General features: G+C 44.9%; 1 protein-coding gene across 1 annotated transcript; it reads left to right on the forward strand.

The window, feature by feature from the left end:
- Positions 1 to 59: 59 nt before the first annotated feature.
- LOC112564257 lies at positions 60 to 6595 on the forward strand. The gene is made up of 4 exons (XM_025238950.1): positions 60 to 1005; positions 1791 to 2018; positions 2852 to 3049; positions 4996 to 6595. The coding sequence occupies exons 1-4, from the start codon at positions 778 to 780 to the stop codon at positions 6397 to 6399; spliced, it is 2058 nt and encodes a 685-aa protein (XP_025094735.1). The 5' UTR covers positions 60 to 777; the 3' UTR covers positions 6400 to 6595.
- The last annotated feature ends 6662 nt before the right edge of the window (positions 6596 to 13257 follow it).

The raw sequence follows: 13257 nt of genomic DNA on the forward strand, positions 1-13257 counted from the left end.
TGTGCTGACGTCAGTGACGCAAGACGTATTATGTTGATGACGACAAGTAAATTCTACGTCATTGTGAGGAGGGTAACCTTTACACTCTTTGGTGCTTGGCCTGTCTGCACGACGACCGTTTACTGAGCTGTAAGAAAAATACAGAAGTACATCTGTAGAAACAGACTCTCAACTCTGGCGAAGAAGAGCACGTTTTTGCAGAAGGAAATAAAGAAGGAGACCACCTTACAAAGGAGTCATGAAGTTGTCGCAGACGCCAAGTTGCTGAAAGAAAAATCGCCCAAACCATCGGAACAGACCGAAGATGGCACGGAGGTCATCCCTGTCGAGCCTCCACCTGATCTTTTTAAAGACCTCAGATATGACGAGGCGCTGGCCATCAGGAAGATCCCAACGCTGCACGTCTGGGACCCAGTCGTATCCGTGCTGGTCAAACATCACTTAGCTTACCAGCCACCGGTAGAGGTGCCCAAACCGTTCACCTTGGGGCTGCAACTCCCCGTGGATGAGAAGAAGCAGCCATTGGAACTCTACAAACCCTTCAGTCGATTCACGAGAGGCAAAGTGGAGACACTCAAGGTGCAACAGCCTTGGTGTCAAAATGCCACACTTCGCAGGCAATTGTCAAAGCAGGAGCACGCCCTCCAAGCCTGGGAGAATAGCTTGGAATCATCAGCCAGGAAAACGGCCTGGATATCCAAGGAGATTGGCCGACCTGCAGGCAAGCTGCTGCTGAGCATACCGCTGCATCTACCGCCAACAGAAAACCATCGGGGCATGTCGCACGGACCAGAACATGACTTTCCCAAGCTCAAACACCAGGAGAGGTTCTATCATTCAGACGCCTTCTTCTGGATGCCACGTAGGGTCGGGTCCGCCGAGTTTGCCATCGACTCAACTCCCACGTGGACGGAAAGAAAGTTCTACAAGCCGCCGTTGACTATCGCACGGCCGCATCTCGATGACATGCTGCCCACCAGCTTAAGGAACGAGAGGAGGTATCAGGTGAGAAAAGGGGGCAAATAAGGACGCGGGACTACGTAGAGGTCGCTGGTGACCGCGAAACAGTCCTAGTGAATTACTGTTGTTAATGGTATTATAGGTGTCCAATACCAACTTAGGATTTCAGGCTAACAGGAATTTATGATACGAGTGACGAGTGTTCTTCTGAGAACGTGCACGCCTGCCTTGTCAGCGCCCGGTTGAAGGTCTTGTTCTGTAACAACCGGGTAAATACTAAATGAAACTATTTTCCAAAATCTGAGTGAATATCTGTCTTCCGCTCTTGAAATAAACGCCTACAGGTACCCCCAACGAGATAAAAATTATAGCGTCACGTTTTACACAGATACTGTGTGTGCATGGGAGTGGGTGGGAAAACAATTTCTTGTACCGAACTTAACCTAGCCTTTGGAAACAATTGTTTGCACCCCTCTATTCATGTCTATTCAAGTCCCTATTGCTATTGTCGCTATTCCATATCTATCCTATCCACAACTGTTACAAATATGATCACGTATTTATTCTATCGACATCCTGTTCTACTATTTGTGCGCATCTCCTCTCTTTGACATTCACCCCTCCGCCTCTCGCGCACACACACACAAGTACAATCACAAGTTCAGGTACATCCATTACCCCAACGCCCGTATCCTCCGAGCTTCAACGTCCTAAAAGTAATGTTTGAGAATTTTCACAAACACACACACACGCATAGCTCTAGATACCTGTTTTCATAAAGACAGCACCCATCAGACTAATCAGCTGCAGTGTTGCATCTTGCGCTGCAGGATCAGGAAAGAGTCCGAGAGCATCTCGAGAAAATTGCCGTCAAAGGTGCAGCAGTGCAGCTTCACTGGCCATCGTCAGTCGTTCTTTCACCTCACGACGACTACGGCAAAAGAAAGTTCTTGAGAAGGTTAACTTTTCTCCATAGGGTGCCATCAGACCCCGTCCACAGCAAAGCCTGTTTGATGGTGGCGGGCAAGATGTACTACTGGGGTGAGCCGTGCCCACAGGTACGGTGTGTGGTAACTTGTAGAAAGGGAGCTTGTGGCTTAATGATGATGTATTAGCCAGACGACAGGGAACTGAACAGGGTGAGGATAGGGGATCATGTCTGTTATCTATCTTTGTGAGTAGAAGGTTACTCTTTTCCGCATTAAGTCTGTAAGTAGCAAAAAAGCAGTACAGAGAATATTTTAGTGACAGTCTTTCGGAAGATGGCGTGAGGAAAAACTAAACCAAAAAAACCCCTTAAAACTGTTGTTTAAACATGCGATCGTAGGTGTTTTGAATACTGTTTTTGTCACTAGTAATAGTAGTAGTAATAATCGTTGATAATTGTAGTAATAATTGATTATATAGCGCATGATCACGTTCACGAAAAAGCATATCTTTTAGCGCTTATGACAAGGAGATATTATGGACAACATACGAAAGACGGAAGAAGAAAATCCACGGAGACAAACCTAGAAGACGCAAAGAGGAATAAAGGAGCAACCAGTAAGGATGGAGAGTAGCATAAATCGGCAGAGAAGGACGAGCAATCGGACTAGTCAATAGATTATAATAAAAACTATTGAAAGTAATCAATAAACAACAGATAGACCATAAAATGCTGAAGCTAGAGCTGTGTAATTGGGTTAGGTTATGTGAAAAATCTAGAATACCGGTCTCTGTAATATCTCTTCTTTTCTGTCTCTTACTCTTTCTCTCTCACACAACAAACAAACAAAACAAACAAACAAACAAACAAACAAACAAACAAACAAACAAACAAACAAACCGCAGAAACAGAGAGAGAGAGAGTCTGTGGTCATTCACATTCACTGTGTGCATGCTGCTCTAGGACCTCGTGGAGGTTGGCTTTGTTTGCCGGACGGGAGAGCGGGCGGACAACGAAATCCGGCTGGCCAACATGGGCAGCACCGTCATCCGGTGTGTCTGGTGCAAAGATGTTCACTCGAACCACTTCAACAAGGGGCACTACTTTAACAAGCACTTCATTTTCGATTCCTCGGACCGTATTCTCTTGCCGCTGGACCAGGTAAGAGCCACCTTTAACACTTGTCCTGACGACATTATCATTTTCAGCAGATTCCCAAATCATCTTTCACTATTCACAGCTGAACTAAGTGCCATACTTCAGGCACTTCACCTTCAAATGAAAGGCACCATGCAGCGACAATGCCTTCTAATATCTGACTCACTATCTGCACTCCAGGCGCTAAAAACAAATCGTCAAACAGAATAGACATAGTAGATGAGATACTGTCTATCATAAAGAAGATTAACCAGGAGAATGGAGATATTAAGTTTATTTGGATTCCATCTCGTATAGGAATAAAAGAAATGAAGAAGCTGATAAACTAACTAAATTGCATCAAAGCAAAAAATCAAACCCTAAGGTCACCCCTCTAAACATATCTATTTCACCAGCAGAGAGGAGGATGGCCATAAAACCAGCAATAAAAATAAGGTGGCAAAAGAAATATAAAAAGAAAGATAAGGGTACTAGGAAACTAATAAAAGACCAGCCTAGTCACACTCTGAAGTTCAGAATGGTCTGAACAAACCAAAATAGCTAGAATGAAGCTTAATGAATATGTAACAAGATACAAAGACTACCCTTCATGCGCATGTGACGATATACTAAGCACCACACGTGCTGCTGGAGTGTGATGAAAACACACTAGAAAACGGAAGAACTAAAACAATTCCTAGGCATATATATATACTGGCGCTAAACCTCAACAGCTGCCTCAACGCTCAAAAAGAACTATGGCACAATACACTTTCATTAGTAGCATCAGTAGCGACAAGTCACCCAAACTCTAGACTGGTATAAGATGGACAAAGGATGATAACATCAACAAAAATAATATTTATGTACACCAAACCAAACCGTCTAAAATCAAGACAAAAGCGTAAAAATTAAAACCATACACCACCACTGCGGACCACACAGACCTCCTAGGCACAGTTAGCAAGTGCCAGCAGCAAAAAAGAGGGCACTAGCTCAGTGCCAAAACAGACTCGGCAAACCTAATCACAAACAGAAAAAAAGAGCACAAACAAAACAGACAACAACTGCGGCGTCACAAGACAGCGACTTCCTCACTGCTCCCACATCCCCCATACTGCCACGCCCCCTTCCAAAGATCCCCCAAAGTGCGAAATCACCGCGAGGTTGAAGAACTTTATCTCCAAAAGCAGCAGCAGCAGCAGCAGCAGCAACTTGTGGAAAATAACCAACCAGAATGCCACTAGCCAAGACATCAAAAAGCGCCAACGTGGCTGGATAGGACACGCTTTGCGCAAACCAGCTGACACCATTGCCAGGCAGGCACTTGACTGGAATCCTCAGGGGAAGAGGAGAGTTGGGAGACCAAAGCAGACTTGGAAAAGAACAATAGAGAGCGAGACAAACGACGTCGGAACCACATGGGTACAACTGAGGGTGGCTGCCCAAAAACCGGGTCCGCTGGCAAGGTGTTGTTGCAGCCCTATGCTCCTCCACTAAACTGAACACATTTAATATTTCAAAGAAGATCGAATTTTTAACAACCAAATTGCTGTCGTTTAAAGCCATATTTTATTTATTTTTTGCTTTTTTAGATCGGATATTACCAAATACGTCAGAGCATACTTACATAGTGTAGTCATGTGATAGAAAAGTTGTTGAAATAATCAGATTTCTTTTATTATGCCATAAAAAGGACTGACAAGGTTTAATGAGGGAAAACAATATATGTGGTTTAAATAGAAGACTCACAAGACAATGCAACTACTACTAATCATCACCATGACTTCAATAAGATCATCATTTAACTGAACTTAGGCTATCGTGAAAAAGTCGAGCATAACGATTTCCTTATCACTGAAAAGTCATGTAATTAAAAACAAATGGCACACGGAATGTTGCTCTCAAAAGGATCCTGGTGGCATCTAAACAGCTCAGTAAAGTACAATGTGTAAACTGTCTTCTTGCAGGTGACATTGAAGGTGCAGTTCCACGCTAACTACCCCGGTTTCTGGCGGGAAGTCTGGCACCTGAAGACGAAGCCAGCGTTGGGGCCTGACGGAAGCAGTAATATCCCCATCAGTATGTGGGCAAGAGCCCTGGTCTCTGACGATAACGACCGTCGATGCAGGGAGCTGGAAGAACAGCTGGACGTTCTTGTCGCCAATCGAATCGCCGCCAACATCAATGATCAGCTACTGAGGAACCTGCCATATCGTGATTACAAAGCCATCCTCTGTGAGCGCTTCCCTGTGACCGAGGACATGTTCGTGGTGGACGACGTGGAGCTGTTCGAAAAGGCCAACCCCAGCCTCTCCTACCATGGCCACGCAATGTTCACCATTGTGAAAGTCTTCAGGAAGGTACGGGAGTTAAGGCGCCCCACGATTGCGATCGACCTGGTGGACGACTTAAAACAATTTTTACTAAAGACGCAGCCAACAAGTCCTCATAAAACAGAAGAATCCAACGAGAGAGAAAAAATGCAGGGATCCCCTTTTTCAAACGCGACGAGTATATCTGCAGACGCGGTCAATGTAAGCTGCCACATAGAAGAAACAGATGCCAGAAGACTCAAGCTGTCAAAGAAAGGTGAACTCAAGAATGATGTGATCGATGTTCAAATGCCGTCGAGGAAAATCAACGGATCGAGAAAGACCGAGGTAGACGAGCTGCTAGAGGGAAATCCTGCCGACCAAGACCCATTGGAGCGAAGAACCATCACCGTCAAGGGCCTTCACAAAATGATAGCGGGTCTTGACGAAAGGATGGAAGAAAAGGGCAGAATGCTTATGGAGTTGAACGAGGCGGTGAGTGACATGAGCTTTCATCGAGATCAACCGAATGTGCATAATTTCAAGCACATCGTTTGCCGGACTGCGCTGTGCCAGGCTGCAGACGACGTGGCTGGCATCGCGCAGCGGCTGCGGCACGACATGCGTCTCAATCTGCGTCCGGAAAGCGGCAGAGGCTTCAAGATAGTGACGGCAGGTCATCCCACCAGCAAAGGGGAGAAACTGTACGGGCCAAATCAGAAAGAAGAAACGCGTCATCCACCTATGTCGACCCCGCAAACAGTGTCGACCGTTAGGGCCAAGCATTTCACGTGGACGTCTGAGCCCATATCATCATTGATCAGCGAGGACCAAAACAGGAAGTCCATAAGTGACGAGACTGACGACATTACTCTTATGACCAGCACTCGCGAAATCGAGCGGACAAAGAGCGTGGTCACCGGCTCGCACGAGATGTACCGGAAAGTGCTGTACGAGCTGGTATACGAGCGTGTTGAGCGCCTTCTGCTAGACCTGCTGCCCCTGATGACGTGTGATCAGCCACAGCTGAACCCGCTCAAGCCCAGGCCAGAGCTGTGACGTGCGTTAGTTTTGTCTACGCTGGAATGCTTTGAACCGTTGACTATCAGAAGTTGATGTGAAGTCGCAATAGACTAACGTCGGACCTGATAGGAACTTCGCTAACAGTAAAGAATAGAGATCGGTTTAAGATAAAGAACAGGAAAGATGGATGAGAAAGAGAGAAGGGAGATAAAGAGATTGAAACATCCTAAATACGAAAGTAAAGTCCCCCAAAAAAACAACAACAAATAAACAAACCAACTCTTGCCATCCCCCTCCCAAAACAAACACCCTAACAAACTGAGGGTATGCGTGGACTGACATATACGCACAGATGCCCACACAGCTACATTTATAAACGTTTACACTTTTTCCTGTCCTTCCACCCAGCGACATTTAAAGATTGTTAATGTCCGACGGGGAGAACTGTTTGGACGGTGATGAAATAAAACTGCAACAAACGTTCGATGCGCTTGCTCCTACGGTTACTACTGTTACAGATATTGTTTTGAATGGGTAACCTAAGTTAAGATTTAGACATGTCATACGAAAAGATCTTTCTGTCACTGCTTCTGTCTAGTGACCTGACACCCTAAAATAATAGAGCGAGCGACATAAGAGAAACAAAGAGAAAGAATTAGAGAGATAGTAGTGGCATACCGGACTTGTAGCTAAATCATGGACGTGTATTGGTGGATTGATGTCTGTCTGCCAAGACCAACGCTTAGCCTCTTGCGAAGTTTTCCGCTCTTAGTCTCGGCGAGCCTAAACAAAGAATGTGACTAAACCGGAAGCTTTATAGCCTAATGCCTCGTTTTTGGAGTTAACTGGAAAAAAATCGTCTGCCAGCAGTCCAGTAATACAAGTTTGTTGCTGAACTGACTGTGTGGCGTTAAACAAGCCTCTTCCCTGGTCAGGCCTGTCACATGGCCTTCTGGCTGATTCACATTCAACCGCTCAGTCAGAGGTGGACAGAATATAAAACTAGCAACAATCATTAACACATAAAATAACAATAGCCAGAACAAAATGAGACTCATACACCACAGAAATGCACACAGATAAATATTGTAGAAGCTGCCAGTCGCGCCGCCTTCTTCAAATGGCATCCAGGGCACGCGCCATAATATAGACACACAACAGGAGAGAGGGGAGAGCGGATAGCCGAGTAGTTGGGGTGGGCAAAGTCTTCTGTTTATGGACCGGTCTGCCTGGTGGCAGGCGGGGTAAAAAAAACCTTGCAATAATGGAATGGACATGAATTGAGTACATAATGGCGTTCACTTACCAAATTTGTTGTGTTAAGTGAAGCTGTTTGAATTAGCTCACAATAAAACTTTACTAGTAGCCTTTCCTTTGAAGGCAGCCGCCTCCGGTGCTCTCTAACGACTCCATCAGAAATGTCAGCCGTGTTATTTGTTATCTTTGTCCCTGTGTTAGAATGTTACGGGCTGCTGATTTCTAACGAATGCTGTTCTACAGAACACTATCGGAGTACAGGTAGTCCTCGGGTTACGACGGTCTCGAGTTACGTCGTTTCGTGGTTACGACGCTTTATGCAAAGCTCATTCCGACTTACGAGGTTTAGCGTCGTAAGTCGAACTGTACGTGCGCCTCATTCCAAGTGCGGCGGAAATCGTACAGTTCAGTACTGTACTGTACACTGTACCCGGTTACACGAAGAAAACGAGTCTCCTGCACGCAAAAACACCCTTCATTATGGCTCCCAAACGAAAGGTAGACTCATCTGAATGCAGTGCTTCGAAGAAAAGGAAGTACATCACCATGGAGGGGAAAGTGGATATCATAAGGCAATCTATTAAACGTACTGTATTGCACAATATTTTACTGTACTTATGTGTATTGATAATTATGTAGGGTACTGTGCTAGGATAGGTGTTTGGGTAGGTTAAGTGTTTGCAGTACTGTACTGTTATTATGGTACAGTACTGTATGAGCGTATGATCCGACTTACGTCGAAATTCGGTTTACGACGCCGCGTTAAGAACGGATCCCCGTCGTAAGTCGAGGACTACCTGTACAGTGGAACCTCGGTTAACGAACTTAATCCGTTCTGGAAAGCTGTTCGTTAACCGAAATGTTCGTTATCCGAAACAATTTTTTCCATAAGAAATAAAGGAAATAGATTTAATTGGTTCCCAGCCCCTGTTGACTCGCTATTTGAAAGTACAGGCTGTATATATATATATAGGTATTTGTTTAATGAGAACAGTTATAATGTAATATAAATGCAGTTAAATAAACATAAAAACATTAACGAAAGCATTTAAACAGAAAAACTTGCCGTTTTGACGGCGTGGTTGGAAAACAGGTGTGGGGAAGAAGGGGTGGAATTACTGCTTTGAATCCCCTCTCCATGAGCACGTGACATTATAAAATCGGGGGTGACTTCCCTTTTCTGTAGCTTTGAGGTTGAAGAAAAAAACTTGTCCAGTGTCTGCTTCTTCTGCCTTTTTTTTTGTAAAACTCTTCGGTAATACGATATCACACATCCGACAGACGCATGCCACCTTCATACTTTGAAATCATTTCCTTTTTCAATTCAATTGTTGGCCGTGTCCTTGTCATTACCTCACTACTATTAATTGCTCTTAATCTTTTTTTGGAGCCATGATTGAGGATTATCTTATTAAATAAAGCACAACACATCACTAAATAGAAGGATGCGCACAGGTAAGGAACGACTGATCGTAACTGTCTCGAGCGCGAATGATGACACGCTGGTCGGTCACGTGTGGTTCACGTGGCTGTCGTTATCCAAAATTTTGTTCGCTATCGGAGACAAATTTTTAACGAAATTTTTGTTCGTTATCCGAAATTTTGTTCGCTATCCGAGACAAATTTTTAGCGAAATTTTTGTTCGTTAACCGAAAAATTCGCTATCCGAGGCGTTCGCTAACCGAGGTTCCACTGTATTTTAAACTTGTCTTGAAGAGAGAGAGCAATCCAATTACTGCGTATCATTAGCCCGCTGAGGACAGCGGCCTTTTTCAGTACGCCTTTCATCCATCCGTGGTGGATGCACCGCTGTAACCACAGTAGATTCTAAACTTGTAACTGTAAATAAATGAATACATAAAGGAGGAAACACTGAAAACTTTAGGAATTGTTCCCCTGTGGATTACTTCCCTCTAACAGCTTGAAAAAAGTCAACCAATCAAGTATTTTGTTATGCTTGAAAGTAGGCGAAGTTTTGGTCGACCTAGCGCCAATGTTGATGTTCGTTGCCGGTACTCAGTTCGACATGGCATTTGTACTCAAACACAGAAAATGAGACAAAAACCCCAGTAAGTATATTTAAATTCTAATGTGTAGTCTAATAAAATATATGTTTGTTTCGTACTTTATCTTTGTATATATTGTGTAAATATTTGTTTCTTAATTTCTAACTTTTGACCTATTTCCGATTTGTGAATCTCTGCCCCATACAGTTACAATCTTGATTTGGTTTTACTTCAGAAAACAAAACCTATATTCTTAAGATTACAACACGTAAATGTTTTTTCAAAACGCTCTTTAAAACGAGTTATCACGTATAGTTCTCTTCCATTAACACCTTTGGATGATTGATACTACAGTTACACGTGATCTATTGTCAGTAACTTGGTCTGAAGCCAGCCTGCTCTTCGCATAATTTCTTCCCCACTCAGTCTCTTATGAGTATGGAGGTGAAAGGCTTACTTATGACACTGAGTAACGACACTGTCAGTACTTGGTCGGTGATGCTGATGTCTTCTTGTTGTGTGATAGGGACGATTGCTGAGTGACCGGAAAGTATTGCTGGTCAACATGTTTGTTAAAAATACTCGGTCAAGAAAGGAACTACATACAGCCCCAAGCATATTTTAGTTATTCGGCCAGCACTTCATCCAGTCCTGCTGCTTTACCACCTTTCAGTTTAGCGTAGAACCTCGGTGACTTCGTGCTAGAGATCGGTCTGTCAGGGTCAAGGATTTTCTATTGTCTCCATGCGCTGTGTCGTCTGTTCACTCACAGCAGTGACTGGCAACTGAACACAGTATGACAATTGCTTCCCACCCTCTATTTTAACAGTAGGCTGTTTCTCCTACTTGAGCTGCACAAACGTTTTGTGAGAAACTTGTCATCAAAGACATGTCAGCAGACATTAATGTAACCTAAGTCCACGTGTCGAAGCAAAAATGGAAAGGTCAGCATCGCCTTACCCGCACAAAGAACAGGTAAGTGAAGGATAAACTCCGGCTCTCTGAAAAATAAAAAGCTTCTGTTGTTTTTCATTTAGTTTTAACTCATCCATTGTTTAATTTCAGCAAGAAATACAATCTTTGATTCTCTGAGGATAGCAGGTGTGTGTGTCAGAGGGAGAACGGCTGGTATACAGTTGTGTCGTCAGCATAAAACTGATCAGATATGGAGTGGATTGGATTAGAGTAGAAGTTAGTAAGTTCTTTTCGTACAGAGGCGTTAAAATTCAGGGCTGTCTCTTTCGAATTCTCTTATCCCCGGACGTCTGTTCTACTCTGTCTCTTGGTTGGTTTATTAGTGCTTCCACCAACGGCAATTGGCACTATGCTGGAGAGGAAGGGGGATGGAAAACCAGTACTCAGAGAAAACCCCCCGATACCCAGCCTTGCGGACAGGTGTCACATACAGAGAGTGTCCCGAGACGAGATCTGAAACCCTGAGCCGCTCACTGTAGTTGTGACAAATTCGCCGCTTTATTCTCGTCTCAGCTCGTTCTTGAAAACTTACTTACCAAGCTAAACTTTCCGCGATGCTCTGCACCAGGTCGGAGCGATTTAGAGCTTTCTAACCAACCCTGCCCTCACTGCTTGTATCCTCTTTCACGATCCCGAATGGTCCCGCCAACTAACAAACAAACGCCGGCCACCGGTCCGGTTAAGAACGTTATGTGGAAAATGCCAGGGAGAGCTATTCATTTACGTTTCTGGTGAGCAGCAGCGGAATGTCAAGACGCTCACCAGTAGTGGCTGGGAACGGGATCCGCGGCAAAGTGGGTTTCTGGCGATGTAGTATATGATGTCCTAACGTTCACTTCGTAGATACCGGAAGAGTAGACGACCTTTGGGCTGCCATATCGTCGACTTGGGTTATTGCAAGAGCTAAAGGTGCACAGGTGATCACGTTTGCACGTGAACGGCCCGTGGGCAGACTGCAGCTGTTTGTGCGGACCAACCAGGCGGTTGTAGGTCTCTAAAGCTGGTCTGAATAAGTCTATGGAGCATGAAGGAATGCAGGTTTTACAGCCTACTTTTCAATGCACGACCTGCTGTCTTGAAAAACATACTTCCCTGGACTTAGTGACTCACAACCCATCTACAGCCATTCTGTCTCGTCCGTTGTCATCAGTGATCATCAATATCACTGTTGACGATAATGGGCTGACTCTCTGCGCAATACATATTTGTTGCAGACGCACAGTAATTTTAGTATTAGCTGATTTCGCGTGGTAACCTTTACACTCTTTCTTCCTTTGCTGTCTGATGAGACGGTAGGCTAGGTGTTAGTAAAATACAGATTAATCTCATAGAAAACTACGAAGAAAATCTACTTTTGCAGAATGCGCCAGTGAAAGGAAAGAAAGCTTCATAAAAATGTAAATAGTCGTAGAAAGAGCTGCTCTCAAACTCTACCCAAGGCATCTAACGCGCCCTTGCCTTCTTGGAGAGTCCGAAAAAGCACAGAGGACATCCCCAAGTCGAACCCTACCTCTGATCCTTTTAACTCAGATATGACGAGAGACTGCAGCAAGAGATCACAACGACGCAGTCTCGCATGTTATACCCGTGCGGGTGAAAGTCCCTGTGCTCCAAGCCACGTTGGTGCCATTCACTATGGGACTGAACTCGCCTGGATGAGAGAAGCATCATTGACACAATTTACGACCCTTAAGTCCATTCACGAGGAGAAGTAGAACACTTAAGCGGAAGGGGTAGAAGCCGTGGTGCCAAATGCCAACTGCGCAGGAAGCGGCAAAGCAGGAGCTCGCCCACCCTGGAGGACAGGCTAAAATCCGTAACCAGGAAACCGTGGATATCCAAGAAGAGTCGCCGACCTAAACCAGCCTGCTTTCAGCACACCGATCATTCTACCGCCACCAAAGTTCACCGGGCAGGTCGCCAACGGCCAGAACATAAGAAACTTTCCAAAGGTAAAACACCAGGGACGTTCTATCATTCAAAGACGGCCTTCTTCTTGGATGCACAAAGGTCGGACCGCGGGTTTGCCATCGCACAGCCACTGTGGACGGAGAAACAAAAGTGTCTAACAACCATCGATGCTATCGCAAGGCCTCGTCTCGATGCCATGCTGCCTCAGTTAAGGACGAAGAGGGTATCAGGGAGAAAGGGGCAATAGGACGCTAGGGAACTAGTAGAGTGTAATCATGTATACGCAAACAGGTGAGTAAGTTTAAATTCAAAAGCTCAGGTACAACGACTTTTCCTACCTTCGAACTTCCCACTTGTTGAAACACACACAACCGCCTCAGCTTTAGATACTTTGTTCATAAAGGCGGACCCTATTCAGGGGACTAATCGGCTGCAGTGGTTGAATTGTGCGATTGCAGATCAGGAAAGAGCACGAAGCTCTAAAAATAATTGTCGTCAAAGGCTGCGCCAGCGCAGCTTCGTGCCATCTTAGCTGCCCAATGCTGACTGATCGACGACCGCAGAGGAACATCGAAAGATACCGTCTCCCATGGGCGATATCGACCCCGTCCACGACAGCAGCCTGATGGTGGAGGCAGATGTACTGACTGGGGGAGCAGTGCAACAGTAATAAGGGGCGTGTGGCTTCAATGATGAGTATTAGCTAGACGACGGGAATATTGCAAAGGGTGAGGTAGAGAATGTT

The sequence above is a fragment of the Pomacea canaliculata genome, linkage group LG5 (assembly GCF_003073045.1).
Source record: "Pomacea canaliculata isolate SZHN2017 linkage group LG5, ASM307304v1, whole genome shotgun sequence".
Lineage (NCBI taxonomy): Eukaryota > Metazoa > Mollusca > Gastropoda > Architaenioglossa > Ampullariidae > Pomacea > Pomacea canaliculata.